The following is a 27,977-nucleotide window of genomic DNA, read 5'->3' on the forward strand; positions in this document are numbered from 1 at the left end:
ATATGAATTCTATTTGAGAAAATAATTGTAGACTTGATAGACTTATTTGCTCTGTATTTTGAATTCTGGTTTTATGTTCATTGAAATATAGCCATTCAACAGACATCTTATATACCCCTACTATGTGCCAAGCATTGTGATAGGTGCTTAGGGATAGAATGATAAATAACAGATGAGTCTTGCCATATCTTACAATTCAGGGGTTGGAGGACTGGGATGCAAACAAATACTTAGCCCACACTGTAATAACTGCTATAGTAAGAAGGTGCTGTTTGATGCAAAGTAAAGAATTTACTTCACAAAGTAGAAGGAAGGCCGTCTTGGGCAGAAGAAACAACGTATTAAAATCTTGGAGGTATAAGGAAAGTCACATGGTCTCAGAGAATGATAAGTGTGGCTGGAAGAGGATGTACCCCAGTAGGCAAATGATGGGAATGGGAGGTGTTGATGCTGGTAGGGGCAGATCTTTGAGGGCTCTGTAAGCCATCCTGATGTGTTTAGCCTTTATTCTAGAAGTGATGGCAGTGTTACCATTCATCAGGTCCTCACCAGCACCTAGCATCTTAGCTGGGAGATATTAGAAATTAACAACAACAAAACAGTTGTTACATTGAATCTTTAGTGGGAATTAATATAATACTTTAAAAAAATGAATGGATGTATAAACTAAAAGTATACATCCTTTCAGAGGATTACTTACTATGAATCTTTCTCCAAAGTTTTAGTCAGCTGTGTACTGTGGATGTGAGCTTCCACAGTGGCCAATTCATTTGGAATTGAAGTTTGTATTAACCGTTCAGTGATTTCTATCTATAAATCGTATTCCTTAAGGCAGTGTAGCTATAAGATAGACAGGTACTTAGAAGAAGCAAGTTAGTTTGAGCTATTGTCAAATTAATTTTTTAAAATATTCAGCAAAAGTTATAAAAGAAATATATAAATGTAATTCACCACATTATCAGATTAAAGAAGGAAAAACAGCATAATTGTCATGATAGTTATGGAAAAAGTGTTTATTAAAATTTACTACCTATTCTTGATAAGAAAAAATAGCTCTTGGCAAACTAGGAATAGAAGTGAAGTTCTTTAATTTGCCAGTTTTTACCAAAAGTAATAGCGAACATCATTCTTCATAGTAAAATGTTAGAGAAATTTCATTTAAATTCAGGAACAAAACAAGAATAACTCTGTCTGATAAATCTATTACAGAATGTATTGGAGGTCCCAGCCAGTACAGTAAAGAAAGAAAAAGAAATTAAATCCATAAGGATTTAAAAAGAAGAAATGGAAACTATCAATGATATAAATGGTCTGTAGACCATTAAGAATCTTAAAGGCTAGCAGTGAACTGTGAGATCAGTATAAATTATTGTGGCATTTCTATACATGAATAGCAAGTATTGAGAAAACACACATTTTTAAAAATACCATTTTTAATAGCAACAAAAATGTTGAGGTACTAGGAATATATCTAACAGAATATATGCCAGGTCTCAAGTCTAGGTAGATTAGGGATTACATGTAAAATGCAAATTTTTAAACAATTATATTAAAATGTAGAAAAATCTCTTTTTGACCTATGGATAGGGAAGGATTTAAGTAAGACCTAAATATTTTTAAGAGAAAAAATTTATCAATTTCACTATATGAAATTTGTGAATGTCTGTTCATCAACCATTAAACCAGAGCATGATTTAAAAAGACAAGCCACAAACTGGGAGAAGGTATTTTCAATACATGTAGCTGACTAAGAGCATCTAAAATAATAAAGAAATCCTGCAATTTAATAAGAAACAGATATTTCACTAAAGAGGAGACACAAATGCCAATAAACTTAAGTAGCTTACTTGTATGGGTAATGAGGAATATTCAGATGGAGATCACAATGAAAATTTTGCCATCAGTAAAATGCACTGCAGGTGGATGTGGGAGTTGGCTTCACTACTTTGGAAAGCAGTACTGGATATCTCATATCGTTGAGTATTCCTGTACCTTATGATATGGCAGTCCTACTTCTAGCAATATGCCCCAAAGAAGCACTTGCGAATGCCCTCCTGGAGACATGTACAATCATGCTCATCAAGCAACATTTGTATAGCACAACACTGGAAAGCCACAAAACAATAGAGACCCAAAAGTCTATCAGCAAGAGAATATATTAATCTTGATGTATTCACACAGTGAATGTTCAGAGCAACAGTGAACTTAAGCTTGCCCAGCAATATGAATAAGTGTTTTAAACACAATGTTCAATTTAAAAAAAAGTACTAGAAGACTACATATAATAGTTTGCCATTTTGGTAGAGCTCAAAAACAAGCAAACTAAACCATATGCTTTAAGCATTCATGCAATTATAATAAAATTGTATTTTAAATGAATGGATTGTTAAACACCAAATCCAGAATGACTACTTCTGGTTGGGGAGAGACAAGGGCTTAGGCTAGGAGTGAAACACATGTACTGAGATGGTTTCATAAGAGTTTATTGTGAGTGCCTTCATTATATACTTTATGACTAACATACAGTGTTATGAAAATGTATAAAAATATATTAAAAAAATAAAAATGAAAGTTTACCATATCTTTCATATAACGTAGTGATTTATCTGTAAATAGCTCATTTTTACGTTCATTTATAGTAACAGGTATGATATTTTAAAATATTCTATTAAGTTAGTCAAGAATTTTTGTATCTTAAATATATAATATTTAATCATATAAGTCTACTATTTCCTTCATTCAGTAGATGTTTATTTGAAATATTTAAATTTTAAGTATCTAAAATAGATCAGCTCTGTTTTAGAAATTGGAGAATAAAAATAAAGCATGCACACATAGACACACACATACTCTTCTGCTTTGAAGGTCTTCACATCATCATAATAAGTAAAATCTGAGGATATTACAGCAATTAAATGTCTCATTGGAAGTGATAGAAGGACTACATTCTGATACAGCTGTTAAAATTAAGCATCAACTATAAAATCAGATAATAAAATTCTTCCTCCTGATATAAAATATTCTTCACTCCCTTCAATAGTCTGCATTATTTAAAAATAAAGACATTTATTGGAATTTATGAAACTTATAATAATGAAATTTGTGATGATTAAGGGAAGGCTACCCATAAAAATGTTGCTATTAATTTGAAAAAATCTATCTTTTTCTGAGCTGAAGCTTCATGATATTGTAACAAATAGTAGAGGATTATACTTTTTATTGAAATGGGATTAAATGTTTTGCAGGGTAAACTTTTCAAATGATGAAGTTTCTCAACAAAATCTAGTTAGCATTTTTTGTATGTTTCATTTGAGGAAAAATTCCTAGTTTGTTTAATGGCTAGTCTTAATTTTAATGTTTGGTGTGAAATTAATTGATCATGTGTCCCAACAGATAGCAGCAAGGAAATAATTAAATATGATGGAAATTTGACAAATCATGGAGAGAGAGTTTCTTTTAACTTTATGGAGTAATATGCCTTTCAAACTATGTACCTTTTAAACATTGTTAAAGGTTTGGAATTATTTATTTCAAAATTCTTGCTATTCTAACTTAGTATTTTCAATGACTGCAACTTATTTTTTTGACACTCATGTAATGTATAAAAATCTTTGATATTTGTTTTAAAATGCACAAGATATTTATTTTTAGTTGAAATCAGTTTCATCCTACTTTTTTGTCTCAGTGTCACCTCCAGCTGCAATCATTGCCAGAAGGTTAGTGCTGGGATTCTAAGATTTTGACACAATCATTTGTTCTTTTTCTTTTTCTTTTTTTTTTTTTTTTTTTTGAGGTACTGCAGACGTGTCCGAATGATTTAATATCTGTTATAAAGTTAAATAGTCCTTAAGTTTTGAAACCATATCCTGTTTTTGGCCTTTGCTTTGTGTGTTGTTTGCACTGGCTGTTTCTGAATTGACTTTGATGTAAGTCTATTGGCTCTGCAAATGTTTACTAATATTTGACCGTATGAAGGGATTGATTTGTGTTTTTGAGCATGTTCCATAACCTTTATGGACTCTGATCCTTACTACTTTACTCCCATCATAAGTGAGATATGATTTCCAAAGGGTTATTTATGACATTTTTTGACTGATTGGGGTGCAGTTTAGAATTAAATGCAAAAAACACAAAGATGTGCTTGTTTTAAAGTGTACTTTTCATTATAATTCTTAAATTCCATGTAAAAGTACAAAAATTATTGTTTGTTTTTTTGAAAGAACATCACCGGTAAGTAATTCTTAATGGTTAATGCATTTACTAATGATGCATCTGCATTGCTACCAGTGCTTAATGGCCTTCTATGAAAGAGTCTTTCTGATTTTAACTTTTCGTTTCAGTACATTAAATAGACCTGACTAATTATTTATTTTCCCATAATATTGCTAAAAGCTCTGAGTTCTCATTGCCTAGAGAAGGATTATTTTGTAAGTGTATCAACAAATAATGAAAATGGAAAGAACGACAATTTTTTTCATTTTAATCCTTAATGAATTTCATTTTACAAAGAACATTTCACTTCTTTAATATGGTTTTCCTTTTATAATAGATAACTGCCTACAATAGGCGCACCTTTGAGACTGCAAGGCATAATTTGATAATTAATATAATGTCTGCAGAAGGTATGTATGAAAATATGTTGATGATCATTTCCTTATTTACAAGAAGTATTTCATTATGTTTTATAACTACATAAAATATAGTTAAGAATTTTAAAATGCCACATACCTAATATAACTGATGAAATAATAAGATATAGAAAAGAAAACTAAGCAATATCTAATTTGTTATAAAATATTATGGTGTGTTATGATGATGAAAAGCTCAGATACGAAGCCAAACAGATAGTCTTCTTATTTCTCTAATCCTTTTTCATCACCTTAAAATGGGACTAACAATAGCATTTCTCTTATAAGTATGGAGTAAGGAGTCTACAAGTTAAGGCTGGAGTACTGCACTCCAGCTTAGCTGACAGGGTGAGACCCTGTCTCAAAAAAAAAATTACTAACTGCTTTTATTATTTATTTAAAAATTTACTGTAGGTAGTAGTATAAGTGTATGTGATAATGTAGGGTTTCTGGAGAACAAATAAACCATAACTTAGGGCACAATTTCCTTCCTAAATAATTAATAGTGTATTAGTAATTTGTAGAGTCTTTCAGCAATTTAAAGTTTCATATGCTCAAATTGTAAGTGATTTCCTAAGAATTTTGAAGGTTAGGGATAAGGAATTATTCTCAGAATTACACTCTCAAATATTTTGACCTTTTTAAAATCAATTGACTGGGAAAATACCGCCAAATACTTTGTATTTTTTTTTTTTTTTTTTTTTTTTGGAGATGGAGTCTTGCTCTTGTGACCCAGGTTGGAGTGCAATGGCGCCATCTCAGCTAACTGCAACCTCCGCCTCCTGGGTTCAGGCGATTCTCCTGCCTCAGCCTCCCGAGTAGGTGCGATTACAGGCACCTGCCACCATGCTTGGCTAATTTTTTGTATTTTTAGTAGAGATGGGGTTTCACCATGTTGGCCAGGCTGGTCTCAAACTCCTGACCTCATGTGATCCACCTGCCTTGGCTTTCCAAAGTGCTGGGATTACAGGTGCGAACCACCACACCTGGCCTGTTGTTGAAATGTATAAATCATGAAATAATCCTCCCTATGTTAGATATCATTTATGAGGATGACAGGAGGGAAACAGATCCAGAATTTTTTTCCCTCTAAAAACAAGAAAACAATTGTGCATTCTTGATAGGGGAATTTTTGTTGCTATTTACTAGTGCAACTAAAAACAAATGAGCAAACACCAAACATTTTATCAGAACCTACTAATTTAGAATTAATGATAATGCAGTCAAGGCTGTTTTAAAAATTACTTTTACACTATATGAAAGAAGGAATTTCTGTAAAATTAAACATATGTGTGGAGAGATTGCTTGAAGACTTAACCCCCCTTAAGTGAATGTTTTCCCCCAGGAGTTTACCAGTATCAATTGTAGACAACAAATGTGCAAGTTTAAAATTTAAAATGACCTTCATATATGAAAAGCAAGTCCAAGTGCCAGTTCTGTGGGCCTGGACAGAAGACTCCCTGTTCACTCTCCCACTCCCCAAAGGCTTTTGGTAGGTATTTATGTTTGGATCAGGGAGACTTTTGTTCTTGACTACAGTGGTGATTGGATGCTTGCATGCTGTCTAAGCTGGCCCTGTAGAATTGGAATACACTTAATGAGCAGAATAATTGAAAAGTTTCGTTCCTCCTTGGGAATTCATCATTATAGTTATAAAGTTATACTACAGTGGCCTTGGACCATCTCACCTCACCATTATTTTCTCAAAGGGACTCGAAACTCTGTCAGGTGTGAGAGTCCCTACAAACTGAAAGCTTGGTCTATAATTTGAACTTCTTCCTTCTCAAATGTAGTCTCAGTGCTGTAGATACAGATTACTCAAGGCATCTCAATAGATGTTGTTGTTGACATATGGGGACCCATGGTCAAGTAGATACTAATGGAAGACTGCTAGACAACTGTAGGATTGAAAATTGGCAGTAGGGCTCTTTGTCTAAATAAGGGGTTTGGAAGGTGTGCTAGTGAGAAGGAGTAGAAGACAGGTTTTAGAAGCCTCCACCATTACTCCAGGCAGTGCTTGTTCCTTTGCTTTTTATGTAGGGTTAGTGGCCCAAACCTATTTGAACCACATGCACTAAAGTCCATGCATTTGTCCTTGCTGGTCTAGAAAGAAATGTGCAGTGGGATGTACATCTTTGAGCATGGCCTACACTCGTGTTATTTATCCCAGATTAGATTTAGGAAAAGAAATAACAAAAGTTGTATATCAGGGTAATCATGCTCTGTCCAACTCCCTGCCCAGCTGTCTCCTGTTCTGAGAGACCTAATGGGAAATTAGTCATGTAGACTCACACAGCATGAAGCTCAAGGAGAGTACATAAAGTGATTCTCTAAATTGGGTTTAGTGCCTCAGAGGCCTGCCACCAATCTGTTGGCCTACTGTTCTCTTGGCCTCTGTGATTTCCAAATATAGCAGGCATGGGATTTCCCCAGAGTTAGAAAGCTGCTGTGACTCATCTCTGGGAGTCCTGGCAGCAGCTCTTGGATGGGTAGATAGCAGGCAGCTGCCCAGCTCAGAGCCTCTGAGGGGTGTGGTGGCAACCACAGGCTTTGCAGCAGGTCTCAGAAAAGGAGCCATGAAGCGAGATCACATGGAACAGGAAAAGCCAGATAATAATTCTCCAAAAAGTAGCACTGATCATAAGAAAAAAGTTTTAGATACTTTTTAAGAAAACTGAATGTAAAAACATTGAATGAAATGAATAGATTTTAGACTTGTGGCATATTCAAAAGCTGCATTTGATATTATTTATAAATATTTTATTATTTATTGCCAAGAAACTTTTTCATAACACATTTCTGCATGACTATTTCTAGGTATGCAGATAAATGTAGCATGATTAAGCTATTTATCTGTATAAAACAGGAAATTTATTTGCATAAATGAGAAGAAATATATTTTAGATTGCAGATGGGCTATACATTAAGCAAATCTAACAAAATTGTAAGCAGAACAAGTGACAATATAGGAGATAAGCAAAGAACTTTGTATGATTAGGGCTTTGAAAAACTAAGTCTTTAAAAAGTGATGACCAAACTCTAGAAAACTCTTGAAAATTCTGAAGCCATAGTTTCTTCTCTGACTTCATCTCAGGCATCAAATGTCCTTTAATAGGATGCTTCATAAGAAATAAGTTAACCAAGATTTCAGGTACTTAATGTAATTTTTATTTTTTGTTCATTAAATAAAAGTGGAATATCTTACAGATACATGAATTTTATTGACATAAATGAGAGGATATACATAGTGTAATTACTACTGGGGACTTTAAATCTGTGTAGCACCTAGAAGCATTTTCTTGTCCTTTTAAAGTACAAATTCAGATAATCAATCTTTTCATATTATTATAATTAAGCTAACATCTAATATTTTATAGGCTCCTACTATGTGTTGGGAGCTCTGCTGAGCACCTTATATATGCAGTCTCTTTTAGCATAGATAAAAATCATATGAGGTAAGTTCACATTATGAGATAAGCTTCTGGAACTCTCTAAAAATAAGCTTTCTCATAGGAAAGTATAATGAAAAATACAAACAGCTACTCACCCTCTTGTTGTGAGAATTAAATGTTCTAATTCACCTAAGTCCCCTAGCTTGGCCTGCCTCATAGTAAATACATTTAAAAAATTAACCTTTATTCTTACAGAAATATTATTAAATAAACAGAAAGCTATTATTTATCATAAGAGAACAATTAGAATATAGAGAGTGATGATTTGTAATTGAAGAGTAGCATTTGAGTAACAAATAATCTTTATATATATTTACAGTTTCTTATATCGAAAGGCTGAGTTTGACATGGGGTTGTTTTAATATGTGAATCATGAAATATTTAGAGAGAAATTTTGATGACACATTGTGGAGGAAAAAACACCAAATCTCCAACAATGTGAAGTGGAAGTCCATGAGAACTTTATAATTTTTCTAGAATATTTAATTATAGTGCAATTAAAAACTGTGGAATTGTTCTGGTTTTTAGAATTCCTATTGGACATATAATTGATTTTTATTTCAGAAAAACTAATATTTTAGCATGCTGCCGAAAGATCAGTAATATTATAAATTTAAAATGCAGATTTATCTTTTCTTAGTTGTTTTGCCAAATCCTGTGATTATAAATTGCCCTGATGAGTCTCTGGTGAGCCTTGGATTTTATTATATTGTAGATAAAGTTCTGTTTCTAATGTCGGTTATGTTTTTAGACACATCCTCTGTTATACAGAAAGCCTTTAAAGTCAGTATTAATATTGCTTCCTGCTGCCAGGATTATGACAGAACTCAACAAATTGCAAATTGTTCTTTTGTTTCCTTTTTAAAAGACTACTTCATTAAAGATATGCATGCCCTTTTTCACCAAAATTAGACTTCCCGTTGCCATATCAAGCAGAATTCTTCATTAAGAATATGAATGTAGAAGAAATGTTGGCCAGTGAGGTTCTTGGAGACTTTCTTGGGGCAGTGAAAAATGTGTGGCAGCCAGAGCGCCTGAATGCCATAAACATCACATCAGCCCTAGACAGGGGTGGCAGGGTGCCACTTCCCATTAATGACCTGAAGGAGGGGTAAGCAGACCTTTATCTCATTGCCTTAAATATAGATTTTTTAAATATGGTGATCTTATCACACTTATTATAGATGGAAGATGGTCTATTGCATTTTTCTTTTTAATAAGAAATAGATATTGTAAAGATATGAACATACTAGTAATTTTCTATATTGACAAAGATATCGTGTTAATGGTTTTTTATATCTCAAGTTCCTGGTCTGTGAAATCTAATTGTAGATGAGGGTCAGCATCATAAATTACAGCGCTAAGTCTTTTGTACCTTCCATAAAGAAGCCGATTATTTAGGGCCATGAATTTCAAAGGAAATTGACGCCCCAGTTATTAGCTGCAGAAGGATGCGCAGACTGCTGTAACTTTATTCTAGGAAACTATTTCTTCATCTTTAACATTCTTTCCACCATGTGTCGGTGACTGATGGCTGGGGTGGATTTGAAACCCATTCCTGTGACACAAAGGCCTAAAGCCTGACCTTGTCACTCACAAGCTGGGTGACACTGGGCAAACCCTGAACTCCTCTGTGCCTCAACTTCCTCATCTGTTCCTGTGGGGAACGGATATTCTCCCTCAGAGTTGTTATAATGATTAAGTGAGATAATGCATTTGAAAGGTATTTGTCAATTCTCAAGCAGTGCAGATAGAAAGCATGACTTCTGACCTTGTGGAGGTCAAGAAACAATCCTGCCTGGGTAAAGTTATTATCAAGACAAACTTTGATGTTTAATTTTTAATATGTAGGTTGAGGCAGATTTGCTTCTCCTCCCTCAATCCTATAAAAGTATAGTCTGTGGAATAAATCACATTTTGCATAGCATATTCCCCTTTCAACTTCTCCTTCACCCATAATCCTGGAAACACTTTTATACAGGTGATATCTAGAATTAGCTAGAATACGTGGATTAGTAAGAATTAAATGTAAGGATAGCTTTAAAGGAGAACTATGTACACATGGATGCGGTCTGTGGGAGTAGGTAGAAGGCAGATGGGGAAAAGCAGTGAGCTGTAAAGTCCAACCTGAAAATTTCAGAATTCAATTTTATCTTCTATTTTATAGCAATGGATTTTGAAGTCAGTCAAGCATACATAGAAGTCCTTTGAGGAAAATGGTTGCTTTTTCTCTTGTCTATGTGCTGATTGGCTTTCTATATGAAAACATAATTCTAGAGCTTAAATTTTTACTTCATAGTTACAACATGGTTCTCTTTCCTATAAAGTAATTAAAGCAGAACCATAGAATGGTATGAATGGGGCTATCTTCCCTGAAGGCATTCTCCAAATAAGGAGGTTTTAAAACAGTTTTCTTAAGGTAATGTGTTCCACAATTGTTAAAACAATGACCAAATAGTGTTGGAGGAAACAGCACAAAAACAAGGCATTGGTAGAGTTTTTCATTGTTGTGCTTTATTCTGGTCTCACTTTTTCTCCAGTTAGTAGTGCAGGTCCCACCTGTCGAGGTACTTTTAGAGCCTGAACTAAACTAAATTGAACCAAGCAACTCCCTAAACAAAACTGTGACCTAAAGCACTGCTTTCCAACTATGTCTAGCCTGAAAATTGCCAATAGAACATTACTAAAAATATAGATAGGTTCCTGGCCTTTGTTCCCCCTAGAGACTGATTCTTTGAGCCTAGGGCTGGGCCTTAGCGTGTGACTCTATATTAAGAACAGCATTTTTGTCCTACAAGTACTTGTTTGAGAATTCAATCACTGACTGACCCCCAACACCTGCTAGAGGGTGGCACATGCTGTCAGATATTTGAGAGAATCAGTCCCGTGGCATTTATTTGGACTCTTGTCTCAGATCCCTTCCCAACTTGAAATGCTTTCCATGAGTTTTAATTTAATGTTAAGCCTTAACCTTTACAAAATATTCATATGGAGTCTTTTAAAATAGCATTTCTATAAATTGTACACAATGCCAACTCTATTACTCCAGTGTCCCTATACAAACACTCATAAAGTAAAATCCTACTTGAGTTATAATTCAAAAAGAAAAGTTTGTCGCTGCAAATGATTTTGCATGTTTTCTTGAGTTGTTATATAACATCATGATAATAGAAACAATTTTTTAGCCCTATTGCCTTAAATTTAGAAAAAAAAAATCCAATGCTTAACTAGTACTTTCTTTCCTTTTTACCCGTGTATATTATGATTTTTAATTCACTTAATATACTTTCTGCCTTTGCATTTTCTTTTGAAAATATCAGGGGCTATAAATCCTTTAAAATGAAATATTGAAAAGATCAAGAAATAGGGTCAGAGCTAGTAAAGGAATTATATCCTTTTTAAAAATTTTTGTTTAAAAATATATTCATACACTTCAGAAGTATTAATTAAGCACCTAATAAATGTATTCTGTGTAATACTTGGCATAAGTCTTAGTCCCAGATTTAAGAAAAAGATCTCCATGAAATTATTTCCTATTACACATGTCAGCCACAATTACTACATGCAAATTTTTTCATATTTGATATGTATAGTCAGTTAAACAGCAGATGACCAAGAGTAGCCCTCAGTAGTAGACCCTCAGAGTAAATCTACTACCCTTCTACTGCCTAAAGTGTAATTAAATGTCAGTCCCCAAGAGCCCAACCTGCAGCATCTCAGGTTGCTGAGCATTTTTCCTTCTTGATGAGCATTTTTTTTTTTAATCTGGCAGAACTCACTGACAGCTTTCAAACTTCTCCTAAATCAAACAGAAAATGATTATAAAGATTTACTTCAAAGTGAATAAGCTCCTGCAAAGGAAGGCTGAGCCCTCTGAAAAGATTCATTTTCACTTGCCAGACCCATAACCCCAAGGCAACTGTGCTATCTCTGGGCATGGTCTTGGTGCTACTTTTGCTCCTAATGCTGAGCTAGAGGCTAAGGCCTCATGGATGTATTTAGCCTGGGATAAAGCTGGGGGAAGAAGAGCAGGTTCATATTTCATTCCAGGCATGTCATGGCTGCCAACCACAGGCGAGTGATGTAGTGTAAATGGTGGCTATGAAGGGAATGATGGGGTGTGAGGATTAAAGAATATACTCACTTTTCCTAAGAGATTGTCAAACCTACCACTATTTCCTCTGGTTACCAAAGCATGTGGATCCAGTTTCAGTCAGCAACAGAGAATCCTAGTTTATTCTCTAGACCATCTCACAAAGTACTCCCGCTGATTGTCTGCTTTTTGCGGTATGTCAGAGGTCTCAGTGAGAAGTTATAGTTGAGGAAAAGAATGGAAATCAATGGCTGCCCAATATTGGTCTGATGGAAAGTCATGATCCTGGGCCAATTTCAGTAGGGTTCTGAAATTGTCTCTATTTATTGTAACTTACAGAATTGCCCTTTATCCTTTTTTTTTTTTTTTTTTTTTTTTTGTTATGCGGGCTAGAATGCAGTGGTGGGATCTCGACTCACTGGAACCTCTGCCTCCTGGGTTCAAGTGATTCTCCTATCTCAGCCTCCTGAGTAGCTGAGATTACAGGCTCCTGCCACCATGCCTGGCTAATTTTTATATTTTTAGTAGAGATGGAGTTTCATCATGTTGGCCAGGCTGGTCTGGAACTCCTGACCACGTGATCTACCCGCCTCAGACTCCCAGAGTGCTGGGATTACAGGCGTGAGCCACCGTGCCAGGCCGAATTGCCCTTTATTCTTAAATGATGTCCCTTCTATAATTTTGGTTCAACTATGCTTTCTTTTATGGAATAGTGGTGATATAGAAATATTTGCAAATGCCTTTAATATAAAATTGGAAACCTGTATCAATTTTTATAACAAAAAACAAATGAAGTCAATGCAACTATATGTTTAGTATCTACTCTTCTGAATTCTATCTCTTTTTCTTTCATAGTTTAAGGTTTATTCAGTATTTTTTAAATGTGAGAATATTTTATTAGTCTTTGGAGTAGAGCGATTTTAAAAACACAATCTAGGCTTGCAGTCTACTAGGGAGTAGGCAAATAATCAGATAATTAAAATCAGTGTTTTAAGCACCACAATTGAGGCATCACAGAGAGGGCTCCTCTCTCATTACAGTTCTACACCTGGAAAAGGTTTATAGAGGATCTGAAGGCTGACTGAGTTGAAAATATAAGTACAAATTAGCGTGCTGAGAAAATGAGAAACAGGAACGCTATGCAGGGATAAAGGCTTGGGCAAGTCCCTTAGGTGGGAGAGAGCATAGTGGATTCAGAAATCTACTTTGTGTGGAAATGGAGAAAGATCCAGAAGGGGCAAAGACCAGATCATGTAAGACCTTGTTTTCTGGGAAAAGTTATTTGGATTTCATCCTGAAGCATTAGGACCTGTGCAGAAAATCGTTGATACTAAAGTTTTTGTTTTAGAGAGATCACACTTGTAGAACAGGGAAGACTGAATGGAGGAAATGCTGTGTGGATATAGGTGCTGGGATTTTAGGGGACCCAATAGCATCCATTTTCCCCTGCCAAAGGATACATGAACAAGAGGAACATGAATACATGAAAAAATTCTTTTAGAATTCAGTGCCAATAAAACATTTAGGTCTCTAAGGAATAGTCATGCTTTCCTCTCTCTAATGATGAGAACTGTGACATTTACTGTGTTTTTTTTTTTTTAATTTCAATTTGGGTACAAGAAAATTCAGTGCCAAATGCAGTGCTCTGGCTTGCAAGATAATTATTAGTCCTGTCGAGTTTTCAATGTTTTCCTAATTTCTGGTGACTTTTTCACTTGTTTATTTTATTATATGTGTTTCGCTATAATCCCATACATCTTTCATTCTTTATTTTTCATCTTAATTTTATTGATTAATTGCAGATATGTACATTAAAAAGAAGCAGGGTGGAAGAAAAGGCAGGAAGTTTGGTGCTGCTGCTTTTGAGAGCTCAACATTTCCCAGGCAACATGTAACATATATGGACATATTCTTCTCTAAACTGTCTTTTATCTTCTATATACATAAAATAACAAAGTATGTTCATTAATTGGACAGGAAAAAATACAATCATTGGATCCATTTATTTGGTTATTGCTGTAAAAGGTGGAGTTTTGACTTAAATTATTTACCATTACTTGTTTCTTCATATTATAAATCTAAAGGCCTCAATAAATGCATTTTACCTCAAAGAAGAGAAATTGAATTGTTCAAATTGAAAGGAAAAAATTCTTCACAAGAAACAACTCTATCTAGTGTACTCCAGTCTCTAATATTTTGAAGTACCAGGTTTTGTTAGCCTTCATTGAGAGTCTTATACTTGATAATAGCCTCCTGTCTCATCTGTTTATACACATTTGAAATTTTGAAAACATGTGGTAGGGTCATAAAGGTAAAGATCATTCTCATTTTACTTCATACAAATTTAAAATTTTGACATATCAAAAACTAGGTGAAAGGAAAACAACAGATTACAAAAAACATAATTTTAGCATGTGTAGCATAGTTATTATTTTTACACATGGACTTGGACAAAATTACATATTTTAAAAAGCTAGCATGTTCAAACTTAGTGATTCTATAAAAGAAGCCATAAATATACTTTTTAGAAAAACTTAATGAGACAAATCCAATATCTACTGCTTTTGAGCATGACATTTGTGTTCCGTTTGTTTTTAAACTGGTATAATGCTTTTCATTCATGCATTCATTTAGCCAATAGGCTACTTGAGGACAGTGGCAAAGACTAGGTTCAAGGAGCACCATTAAGGGGCTGTTCCTTCACTCCCTTTGGAAGGTGATGGTGACTAGAACTACAGTTCTAGCAGTGGGACAAAACAAAGTGGACAAGTGTGTATGAGAGTTATTTCAGGGTAAATGTCAGAGACTGATGATGGATTAAATATGTGGAGAGAAGGAGAGGAGTCAAAGAGATGGTGCTTGAGTTCATGACTTGAGCATTTGGGGATGTCAATCACCGAGAGAGAAGATAGAAGGAGGAACAGGTGGAGGTGGGGTGGAGTAATGATGAGCTCAGTTTGGAACATATTAAGTTGAAAAGCTTATGGATCATCCAAGTAGAGATGAAAGTAATTTGGCAATATGTGTCAACTGTCATAAAAATGTTTCCACTTCTAGACCTCTCTTTTAGGATAGTCACATTAAAGAATATGCAGTGATAGTCTTTGTAATATTATTTATAACTTCAAAAAATTGGAAGCAACTTAGTTGTCCAACTCTGAAATAATTGCAAAATAAATCATATGTACTTAAAAAATTATATTGCCATAAAACTATAATTACAAAGACTACAATGTGGAATATGCTTAGATGTAGTAAGTGAAAAAGCAGGACACACAATTATATTTTAGAGATTATTGCAATTAGATTAAAATATATGCATTTGAAAAATATTCTGCAAGGTACATTGGAAAATGAAAATAGTTCTCTTGGCAATATAAATGAGATTTGCTTTTATACCTCAGATTTTCTTTAATGTTTTTATATTGCTTTTATAATTTAAGGAAAGAAACATTTCAAAGCATGAAAATCTCTTATGCCCATTCATGTTACCTTGAAAAGAATTAATTAAAAATCTTACGGCCCGGCGCGGTGGCTCAAGCCTGTAATCCCAGCACTTTGGGAGGCCGAGACGGGTGGATCACAAGGTCAGGAGACCGAGACCATCCTGGCTAACCCGGTGAAACCCCGTCTCTACTAAAAAATACAAAAAACTAGCCGGGCGCGGTGGCGGGCGCCTGTAATCCCAGCTACTCGGAGGCTGAGGCAGGAGAATGGCGTAAACCCGGGAGGCGGAGCTTGCAGTGAGCTGAGATCCGGCCACTGTACTCCAGCCTGGGCGACAGAGCGAGACTCTGTCTCAAAAAAAAAAAAAAAAAAAAAAAAAAAAATCTTACTAATTGCAAATACAAATCAATGTCTTGTCTAAGCAAGAGGGCCATTAACAGTTGTAAGAAACATTCATTTTATCTCTGTCCTTACAAATATATTTCACAATTACCAAGGAAAAATACGGTGTTGGCTTGGTAGTTATTAAGAGGATAGAAACTGAATGTATGCAAGGCTTAAAAGTAATAACTTGTTTTAAATTGAATATGTTTATATCCACTGATCATCTAAATACCAATAGTTTCTCATATCTACTTTTGTTCTGAATTTTTAATTTGATCTTTAATTTTAGTCAATTATTTACTATTTGTTTCCCAAAGGTACAATAGGTTTTTTAAAAAATAATCTTTCAAATTAGTCTTAAATCCTAATACAAATTTGATGTGAAGAGCAAATGAATTTGTGTGAACATACTCTCGAACACAGTTGTCATCTCAGGCTTGGTCGTGACTTCATATTTACATTTACATAGCTTTGAACTTTTGTGCTGTACTTTTATTTCATTTTTTAAAAATAACAGCTTTATTGAGATATAATTCACATATCATACAATGCACCTATCTAAAATGTACAATTTTAAATCGTGATTTTTAGTAAATTCACAAAGTCATGCAATCATTATTATAATCAATTTTAGAAAGTTTTTATTATCCCAACACCACACACCCACCCTTGTACACATTAGCAGTCACCACCACCCCCACCCCTAGGCAGCCACTAAGGTACTTGCTGTCTCTATAAAGTGCCTATTCTGGACATTTTGTATAAATGGAATTATATAATGCATGGTCTTCTGTGACTGGCTTCTTTCACTTTGTATAACATTTTCAAGTTTCATCTATGTTGTAGAATAAATTAGTATTTCATTTTTAATCATGGAGTAATATTCTGTTTTATGGATATGCCACCTTTTGTTTATCCATTTATAAGCTGATGAGCATTTGGGTTGTTTTCACTTGTTGACTATTATGAACGATGTCATTGTGAACATTCATGTACAAGTCTTTGTGTAGACATATATTTTCACTTTTCTTAAGTATATCCCTAGGAATCGAGTTGCTGGGTCATATGGTAACTCTATATTTAACATTTGGAAGAATTGCCAGACTGTTTTCCAAAGCAGATGTATTTTACATTTCCACCAGCAAAATAGGAGAGTTCCAACTGTTCCACATCTTCACCAGCACTAGCTATTATCTGTCTTTTTGATTATAACCATCCTAGTGAAAGTGAAGTGGTATCTCATTGTGGTTTTGATTTCTATTTTGCTGATGGCCAGTGATGCTGAGCATCTCTTCATATGTGTATTAGATATCTAGATATCATTTTTGGAAACAGGTCTATTCATATCCTTTGCCATTTTTAATTGAATTATTCATCTTTTGATCAAGTTGTAAGAGTCTTTTATATGTTCTATATACAAGTCCTTTATTAAATATATGATTTGCAGATATTTTCTCCTATTTCATGGATTGTCTTCACTTTTCTTAATGGTGTTCTTTGAAGCACAGAACTTTTTTTATTTTGATAGACTTCAATTTATCTATTTTTTTTTTTGTTACTGCTGGAGCTTTTGGTGTCATATTTTAAAAAATCATTGCCTAATCCAAGGTCATATTTATGCCTGTTTTCCTCTCAGAGTGTAATAGTTTTAGCTCTTAAAGTCTTTGAATTTTTTGTGTGTATACTATTTTTTAGAGAATTTTTAGGTTTATAGAAAAATTAAGCGTAAGGTGCAGAGATTACTTTTGCATCGCCTCCCCCATTATGAACATCCCTCACCAGAGTGGTACATTTGTTACAAATGATGAACCTATATTGACAAATCACTATCACCCAAAGTCCCTACCTTACATTAGGTGTCACTCTTAGTGGTTTACATTCTGTGGGTTTGGACAAATGTATAATGACATGTTTCCACCATTATAGTATCATACAGAGTAGTTTCACTGCTCTAAAAGTCATCTATGTTCCACCTGTTCATCCCTCCTTCCCCCCAACTTCTGGCAATCATTGATGTTTTTACTGTCTTTATAGTGGTTTTTCTTCTAGAATGTCATATAATTGGAATCATATAGTCTGTAGCCTTTCCATGTTGGCTTATTTCACTTAGTAATATGCTTTTAAGTTTCTTCCATACCATTTCATGACTAGATAGCTTATTCCTTTTTAGCACTGAATAATATTCCATTTTCTGGATGTACCACAGTTTAATTATCATTCACCTACTGGAGGACATCTTGGTTGTCCCCACATTTTGGCAGTCATGAACAAAGCTGCTATAGACATCCATGTGCAGGCTTCTGTGTGGAAGTAAGTTTTTAACTCCTTTGGGTAAACATAGGGAGAGTGATAGCTGGATCATATGGTAAAAGTATGTTATTTTGTAAGAAACTGCCAAGCTGTCTTCCAAATTGGCTACACCATCTTGCATTCCCACCAGCAATGAATAAAAGTTGCTGGTTGCTTCACATCCTTGCCAGCATTTGATATTGCCACTGTTCTGGATTTTGGCCAATCTGTGTGTTGCATATCTCACTGTTTTCATTTGTCTTTCTGTGATGATATGTTAAGTGGAGCATCTTTTCATGTGCATATTTACCACGAGTATATCTTCTATGGTGAGGCGTCTGTTAAGGTCTCTGGCTTTTTGTTGTTGTTAAGACAGAGTCGTACTGTATCGCCCAGGCTGGAGTGCAGGGTTGTGATCTTGGCTCACTGAAGCCTCTGCCTCCTGGGTTCAAGAGATTCTCATGCCTCAGCTTCCCAAGTCAAGTAGCTGGGAATATAGGAGCATGCCACCAAACACAGATAATTTTTGTATCTTCAGTAGAGATGGGGTTTCGCCATGTTGGTGAGGCTGATCTCAAACACCTGGCCTCAGGTGATCTGCCCACCTTGGCCTCCAAAAGTGCGAGATTACAGGCTTGAGCCACTGCATCAGGCCTCTGGCCCATTTTTAATTGGATTGTTTGTTGTTTTATGTTTTAAGTGTTTTTTGAATAACAGTCCTTTATCAGATATGCATTTTGCAAATATTTCCTTCTAATCTGTGGCTTCTTGTATTACTGGGAGTCTTTTGCAGAAGAGAAATTTTTAAGTTTAATTAAGTCCATCTCGTCAGTTCTTTCTTTCATGGATTGTGCCTTTGGTGTTGTAACTAAAAAGTCATCATCAAATCCAAGGTCATCTCGATTTTCTCCTCTATTGTCTTCTAGGAGTTTCATAGTTTTGCAGTTTGCATGTAGATCTGTGATGCATTTTGAGTTAATTTTTGTGAAGGGCATATGCGTCTAGATTCATTTTTTACATGTATAAGTCTAGTTTTTTCAACACCATTTATTCGAAAGACTGTCTTTCCTCCGTTGTATTGCCTTTGCTCCTTTACCACAGATTACTTGAATAGATTTATGTGAGTCTATTTCTAAATGTGTATTCTGTTCCATTGATCTGTTTTGTCAGTTGTTTCCCAGTACTGCACTGTCTTGATTGCTGTAGCTTTATAGTAAATCTTGATGTTGGGTAGTGTCCTCAAAATTTGTTCTTCTCCTTCAATATTGTTTTGGCTATTCTGGGTCTTCTGTTTCTCCATATAAACTTTAGAATAAGTTTGTTAATATCTGCAAAATAACTTGCTGAGATTATGATTGAGATTACATTGAATCTATAATTAATTTGGAAAGAACTGACATAAGGACAATATTTAGTCTTCCTATCCATAAACATGGAATCTCTCCATTTATTTAGTTCTTCTTTGATTTCTTTAATCAGTTTTGTAATTTTCCTCATACAGATCTTGTACCTATTTTATTAGACTTATATTTATATATAAGTATTTTATTTTGGAGGGTACTCTGCGCCTAGGCTGGAGTGCAGTGGCACAATCTTGGCTCACTGTAACCTCTGCCTGCCGGATTCAACCCCTGGCTCAACCTCCTGAGAAGCTGGGACTACAGGCGTGACCATGCCCAGCTAATTTTTGTATTTTTAGTAGAGATGGTTTTGCCACATTGGCCAGGCTGGTCTCAAACTTCTGACCTCAGGTTATCCACCTGCCTCGGCCTCCAAAAGTGCTGGGATTACAGGTGTTAGCCACCACACTCGGTCTGTGTTTTTAATTTCAAGTTCTACCTGTTCTAGGAAAGTGATTGACTTTAGCATATTAATCTTACTATCAGCTGTATCAGCTCTTGCCTCATGTATTTTGATGCTTTCTGTTTTGGAAGGTTATTACTGATTCCTGCAACCTTGCTGTAATCACTTACTAGTTTTAGGAGTTTTTAATCAATTCTTTTGAATCATATCATCTGCAAAGATAGTATTTGATCTTTTCAAATCTGTATACTTTTTATTATCTTTTTGTCTTTTATTACATTAGTTAGGACTTCCAGTATGATGTTAAAAAAACAGTGATGAGAGGCAACATTCTTAACTTTTTCCTGATGCTAGTGGGAAAACTTCAAGTTTCTCATCATTTAGAGTAATGTTAGCTGTAGGTGTCAAATTGAGGAAATCCCTCTCTATTCCTAATTTACTAAGAATTTTTTTTTTTTCCACAAATTGCCATTGGATTTTGTCAAATGCATTTCCTGCATCTGTTGATGATGTCATGTGATTTTTCTTCTTTAGCCTGTTGATGTGATATTAACTGATTTTTGGATGTTGAACTAGCCTTGCATAACTGGGGAAAGTCCCAATTGATCGTTGTGTATAATTCCTTTTATACGTTGTTGAATCTGATTTGCTAATATTTTGTTGAGGATTTTTGCACCTGTGTTTATGAGAGATGCTGGTATGATGTGTAGTTTCTTTTCATGTAATGTTGTTTTCTGGTTTTGGTATTAAGGTAATTTTGGTTTCACAGAATGAGATAGGAAGTATTCTTTTGGCTTTTGTCTTCTGAGAAATATTGTAGAGTGTTGGCATAATTTCTCCTTTAAATGTCTGGTAGAATTCAACAATGAACCCATCTGTACCTGATGCTTTCTTTTTTAGAATATTAATTATTGATTCAATTTCTTTACTACATATAGGCCCTGTGCAGATTATCTGATTTTTATTATTATTTTTTTCTTCTGCTTACTTTGGATTTGACTTGTTCTTCTTTCTCTAGTTTCCTGAGGGGGAAGTTTCAATTATTGATTTTAGATCTTTCTTCTTTTCTAATGTATGCATTCAATGCTATGAATTTCCTTCTAAGTATTGCTTTTGCTGAATTGTGAACATTTTGATAAGTTATGGTTTCATTTTCATTTAATTCAGAATATTTTCAGGTTTCATCCAAGATTTCTCCTTTAATCCATGTGCTATTTTTGAAGGATGTTGCTTAGTCTCCTAGTAGTTTGGGGTTTTTCAGTTATCTTTTTGATATTGAGTTCCAGTTTAATTCTACTGTGGTCTGAGAGCAGACAGTATATGATTTCCATTCTTTTAAATTTGTTAATTTTTTATGGTCTGGAATGTTGTTAAGTGTTTCATGTGAACTTAAGAAGAATGTGTATTCTGCTATTTTTGGATGAAGTAGTCTCTAAGTGTCTATTAAAACCTGTCGACTAATGATGATACTGAGTTTCACTATGTCTTTACCAATTTTCTGCCTGCTGGTTGTGTCCATTTCTGATAGAGAGATGTTGAAATGTCCAACTATAATAGTAGATTCATCTGTTTCTCTTTGCACTTCTATCAGCTCTTGCCTCGTGTATTTTGATGCACTGTTATTAGGCACATACACATTAAGGAGTGATTTATGTTCTTAAAGAATTGACCTCTTTATCATTATGTAATGCCTTTCTTTGTCTCTGATACGTTTCCTTGCTATGAGGTTGGCTCTGTCTGAAATTAATATAGCTCCTCCTGCTTTTTAGAGTTATTGTTAGCATAGTATATCTTTCTCCACCCATTTACTTTTAATGTATATGTGTCTTCATATTTAAAGTAGGTATTTTTTGTAAACAGAGTATAGTTGGATCTTGTTTTTCAATCCACTCTGACAGTCTCTGTCTTTTCATTGGGGTATTTAGATTTAGACCATGGATGATTAAAGTGATTATTGAGGCAAGCCATGGTAGCTCATGCCTGTAATTCCAGCACTTTGGGAGGCAGAGGCAGGCAGATCACCTGAGGTCAGGAGTTCGAGACCAGCCTAGCCAACATGGTAAAAACCCATCTCTACCGAAAATACAAAAATTAGCTGGGTGTGGTGGTGGGCACCTGTAATCCCAGCTACTTGGGAGGCCGAGGCAGGAGAATCGCTTGAACCCAGGAGGCGGAAGTTGCAGTGAGCCGAGATCTGCACTCCAGCCTGGGTGACAGGGCGAGACTCTGCCTCAAAAATAAAATAACAAAATAAAATAAAATAAAATAACCATATTTGTTACTGCTTCCTGTTTGTTGCCTTTGTTTTTTGTTTCTATTTTTGTCTTTCACTCTTTTCCCACTTTTTATAGTTTTCATTGAGCAATTTTTATGATTGTTTTCTCTCCTCTTTTAACCTATCAGTTGTATTTTTTAAACTTTCTTTCAGTGATTGTCTTAGAGTTTGCAATATACATATAAAACCAATCCAAGTTCACTTTCAAATAACACTATAATACTTCCTAGGTATTGCAGGTATCTTATAACAAAATAATCCCTGTCTCTCCCTCATCTCTCTTGTATCATTGCTGTCATTTATTTTGCTTATATATGTGTATATAAACATATAGATATATACATTTATGGATACACGGGTGAATAAATTGTAGATATTATTTTAAACAAGTCATCTGTTAGATCAATTAAGAAAAATAAAAGGTTTTATCTTCACTTATTCCTTCTCTGATGCTCTACTTTTCTTTATGTAGATCTCGGTTTCTGACCTATATCTTTTTCCATCTCTCAACAGAAGTTATTTTAACATTTCTTGCAAAGCAGTTTCACTTTATTCATTAGAGCCCTCTGCATATTAGTCATGGTTGTTTTAAATTTCTGGTCTGATAATTTCAACATCTCTGCCATCTCTGTCTGGTTTGATGCTTGTTCAGTCTTTTCAAACTGTTTTTTTTTTTTTTCTTTTTTTTTTTTTTTTGCTGTATAGTATGTTTTATAATTTTTTTCTTGATAGCCAGACTAATGTATGGAGTAAAAGGAATTTGACTATAAGTAGACCTTTAGTAATATGGTGGTCAGGTGTTGTGGGAGGGGAAGAATTCTGTAATCCTATGATTCGTTCTCAATCTTTTAGTGAGCCTATGCCTCAGGACCATGAATTTCACATATGCTTCTCATCTGCCTTTTTAGGTAGGACAGGATATGTGGATATCCAGTTTTTCCAGCACCATTAGTTATAACAATTATTCTTTCCTTTTTGAATTGTCTTGGTACCTGTGATAATAATCAGTTTATTAAATATGAGAGTTTATTTCTGGATTCTTAGTTCTATTCCATTGATCTGTATGTCTGTCCCTATGCCCATACCAGATGACTTGCTTACTGTAGCTCTGAGTAAGTTTTCAAATTGGGAATTGTGAGTTTTACAAATTTGTTTTTCCTTATCAAAATGTGTGTGTGTGTGTATGGCTATTCTGGGTGCTATGAACTTCCTTAGGAATTTTAGGATCAGTTAGTCAACTTCTGCAAAGAAGGTAGCTGGAATTTTGATGGTTTTATTTCATTTTACATTGTCATCTTTTTCTTAGCATTGTCATTATGAAAAGGAATGGTATTTACTTGGAGTATTTTCCTGGTTTTCTTTTTTCTTTTGAAAGGCCAATGAGATTCCTATCTTCTCAAGCTGCTCCAAGATTATTTAAATATTGTTGTCACTATTTTCTGTTGTGAAATCTTTTCAGTCAATTAAGTAGAGGTCTTTCCCCATAACTCCCCTACACTAACAAAATAGATTTTGTTTGCCTCTTTGTGTTTACCAAACAATAATTTTACTCTTATATTAATGTCTTAGATAAAAGACTGCAAGGCCTTCTGATGAGAGACCAAGCATATAGGGGTTTGTGTAGTAGAAAAACTGACTGAACTGGTAGGTAAAATAGTGATGTCCACCCAAAGCTCCATACTTCCAGGGATGTAATTTAAGAGTTTTATTATAAGAAAATTAAGTGAAATGTACTACTTAGTTATTTATTATTGTAGTAGTGGGGTTATTTTCTAACTAATTTACCTTAAGGGTAATTTTTTAATTTAAGTAGTCTACTAAATATAGTAATTACTAAATATAGTAATCAGAATATGACGCATGTTTATACTGAATGAAAATAAATGGGATGAAATAAAGCTTTTAGAAATTAACATAGAATGGAGAGAGTATCTGGTATACCAAAGTGCTCAGTAAATATTGGCTGAATAAAGGAATGAATGAAAGGAAGCCCCTACATGAATCATTGTTTTTAAAGCCTAGGCCCCTACCTCAGGGATGAGTCTAGTTAATCTCTCAATTCAAAAGGCTAAATCCTGCTTTCAAGGTAGATTGTTTTTTAGTGTTTTCAATTTTCTTAAAGGATAACCTGAGAGTTTCACATTTTTACAGCGTCTATGTCATGGTTGGTGCAGATGTCCCGTTTTCTTCTTGTTTACGGGAAGTTGAAAATCCACAGAATCAATTGCGATGTAGTCAAGAAATGGAGCCTGTAATAACATGTGATAAAAAATTTCGTACTCAATTTTACATTGACTGGTGCAAAATTTCATTGGTAAGTTTTTATTTTGTTTTTGCAAGTTTAATTAAAAATGATGTGACTGGAGTTAACATTTGACTAAAACCTGAATTGCTTTTAGAAATAAATCCTGGGTTTACTTGAACTGCAGTTGACTTCCCTTCAGATTAAGGATCTGGAAAGCTCATTGACAGTGCATCCATTTAGGAAAGAATATATCCACTTTTGTACTTATTCTGTCCTTGATTAGTTGCTGGGGCTGGATTAGCTTGGCAGGTGGTCCAAATGAACCCCCTGGACATCCATATAGCTGCTAATGAGCACAGATAATGGAGTTAGTATGATATGTGCAGAATGATTCTTCTTAAATATTCTACCACTAACCCACTTTGGAAGGAGAGGATGGAGTACAATAATAAATCTGAAAATAAAGCAATATTGTGCTATGATTTAATGTTCTGAAAACTCAAATTATAGGGAAAGTCCAAGAAACAAGAGACAATTTCGAGTGAAGTTAGAATCTTACCCATAATTCATAAACATAATATTTCTTTCCAAATCACATTTGAATTTGCATGTTAACAGATTTAGGAAAATGTAAGGTTTCAAATATATGTAAGATGTGTAATATTTTATATATGTTTGTATATTTTATATTATGTCTGTATATAATATTTTGATCCTGTTATCTGAAAGATAGGAGGGTTGTTTTAATTCTTTGTTTTTTCTTTTTACTTTTCATATTAATGTATCCAACTGATGTTTTAATTCTTTAGTGTCCTTTTAGATTTAACTTCTTTCAACTCTTTATGATTGGTGGTGAGTGAATTAGATCTAAGTTTAAAGCTGACATTTTAACAAAGTTACTGACACATAAACACAACTATCACTTCATGTCTTAGAGAGCCAGCTGCATCCTGGAGAACATATTACTCACACTGCAACACTTAGCACTCCTTGTGGCCTTTTGCCTTGAACTCTTCTTCTCATGCCTCTTGTCTCATGGCCTTTAGAAAAATGGCCTTCTTTGCCTTCCTAAATCAAGTAAAATTATTGTTATAGGCAAATATGCTCAATATTTCAATCATGGTGCTAATGATACAGGGGTACAGGAGACTGAGCAGCTGCAACCATAACTTAGATTCCTCTCCCAGCATCATCGGTGGACAGCAGACCCTAACAATGCCATGTTACTTGTGGTTGTTCTGGAAAATGAGTTTAAGACTATTACCCAATCTCTAAAAGTTAAAAAATGATATATACCTTGAAGATTTTTGTTTATCTGTTAAGGCTTTATAAGTGGAAAGGTTGGGAATTTTTATTTTTTATTTTACGTGTATTTATTTTTATGCCACATCTTGCCACAAAAGATTTCAGAAGGTTAAACAAGAGTCATACAATAAACATAATAAATAAAATATAAAAGAAGTGGAAAATCAGGACCTAAATTTCACCCCCCAAAAACAAGCATAAGGCTGTGTTGGACAACAAGCTGCCTAATGTGTAGGACAAAAAAAATGAAATTCATATTTAGTTCTCATTCTAAAAAGGAAGCACATCAATTCCTTGGCAGAAAACAAGTTTTCACTAACACTATATTATTAACAAAATTTTTCTTATTTTTTTTAAATTATACTTTAAGTTCTAGGGTACATGTGCACAACGTGCAGGTTTGTTACATATGTATACATGTGCCATGTTGGTGTGCTGCACCCATTAACTCCTCAGCACCCATCAACTCGTCATTTACATTTTGGGAGAAGATACTGAATAATGCTACAACTAATTCTCCCCAGCATTTTATTTTAGTAGCAAATGTAGTAGCAAATTTCACATGGCTACATTTTTAGTGTCCTTCAATAAAAACCTTAGCATAATTAAATGCAACTCAGTGAAAGCAGCACAGTTAATGTGGAGGTAAATTAACATAGTGCAACTGTTGTAGTTTTTTTTGATACTGGGATAGAATTAAGTAAGACTGGGATAGGTTCCATATTCCCTAGACTATCTTCCATAAAAGTTACTTCTGTCAGCTGGAAGGCAGAAAGATCAAGGACAACACGTTTGGAAATTGTCCCTCTTTCCACCCCCTCCCCTTCACACTTTTCTCTGTCGCTAACCTTAGAACAAATACGTGCATACCTGGTTTTCAGCCAGTTTTAGGTTTGGTAAAATCTGCACTTGAGCTTTGCCACTAGGAAATAAGACATTTACATGGTAGTGTAAAGGACTGCTGCTTTAGAGGAAGGAAACTGAAAACGAACAACTACACACATAGGTACACACATGTTAAATATGTACACATGTAAATGTATATGTATATGTGTTTTAGGAAGAACATAGAAAGTAGACCAAAGTAAAGCCTTTATTACTTTCATTCATTACATTCCCTGCCTCCAATAAATACTTGCAAATTCACGGTGATAAAGTAATTGGAAAAGATGGCTTTTTAGACAATTTGTCAAAGAATGTTTTAGTGTATCCAGATCTTAAAATCTCATAATGTTTGCAATGATTAATTTGTTGTGTAATTGTCTTCTTTTGTATCAGGTTGATAAAACAAAGCAAGTGTCCACCTATCAGGAAGTGATTCGTGGAGAGGGGATTTTACCTGATGGTGGGGAATACAAACCCCCTTCTGATTCTTTGAAAAGCAGAGACTATTACACGGATTTCCTAATTACACTGGCTGTGCCCTCGGCAGTAGCACTGGTCCTTTTTCTAATACTTGCTTATATCATGTGCTGCCGACGGGAAGGCGTGTGAGTACTTTAAAACTAATAAGAAAATTAGAGATCCTGCTAAGATAACAACATAGAAGTTTCCATTAAAAGTGAAATTTCATTTTAGTTCATAAAACACTTTGTAAATGAATTGAAATTGTGTCCAAACTGCAATACTTTATTCCTTTAAAATGAATTAAAATAGTTTTGAGTCTAGTAAATCAAGTTAGGGGATATAATAACTTTATTCAAAAATTATTAAGGCTAGATGTAAATTCACACTGGCAAAACAGTCCCAAGAATAATTGAGGCTAGATATTTTGGTTATACAAGCCATCTTGTAATGAGCAGAGACTGCAGAATCTACTGACATAGTAATTGCACTTAAAAAATTAATCGTGTTAGTTTGACCAGAAGTGATGGTCAAAACTCTTGAAATCATTCTGCCGTCAAACAGGGTAACACAATCTAAATGTATAAAATATATTTTTAAAACCCAACGAAGGAGTAAATTAATGAAAATAAGGTATAATTTGAGTAACAACTCTTCACTTCATGAATAGTTAGTACTTTCAGGACATCTATGTCAATTAAGGTAATCTCCC

At 34.4% G+C, this 27,977-nt stretch overlaps 2 protein-coding genes across 47 annotated transcripts in view; one reads left to right on the plus strand and one right to left on the minus strand.

The window, feature by feature from the left end:
- Window positions 1-27,977, plus strand: part of SGCE (sarcoglycan epsilon) — a 71,573-nt gene that overhangs the window by 28,728 nt on the left and 14,868 nt on the right. For 39 of the 46 annotated variants that reach the window (XR_012432655.1, XR_012432648.1, XR_012432647.1 and 36 more), the window contains 4 exons: window positions 4,550-4,622; window positions 8,993-9,191; window positions 24,523-24,685; window positions 27,200-27,411. Coding sequence is in view for 27 of the 46 variants with exons in the window: in XM_045388800.3 (XP_045244735.2) it covers window positions 4,550-4,622; window positions 8,993-9,191; window positions 24,523-24,685; window positions 27,200-27,411 (647 nt within the window). In the remaining 19 variants the exon portion in view is untranslated. Of the gene's footprint in view, window positions 1-4,549; window positions 4,623-8,992; window positions 9,192-13,975; window positions 17,465-24,522; window positions 24,686-27,199; window positions 27,412-27,977 lie in introns of those variants that run through there. The other 7 variants (XR_012432663.1, XR_012432662.1, XR_012432661.1 and 4 more) reach the window with 2 other exon arrangements.
- The window catches only part of CASD1 (CAS1 domain containing 1), a 124,180-nt gene that overhangs the window by 6,140 nt on the left and 90,063 nt on the right, over window positions 1-27,977 (minus strand). The window lies entirely within an intron of this gene.

This window comes from Macaca fascicularis, chromosome 3 (assembly GCF_037993035.2).
Source record: "Macaca fascicularis isolate 582-1 chromosome 3, T2T-MFA8v1.1".
Taxonomy (NCBI): domain Eukaryota; kingdom Metazoa; phylum Chordata; class Mammalia; order Primates; family Cercopithecidae; genus Macaca; species Macaca fascicularis.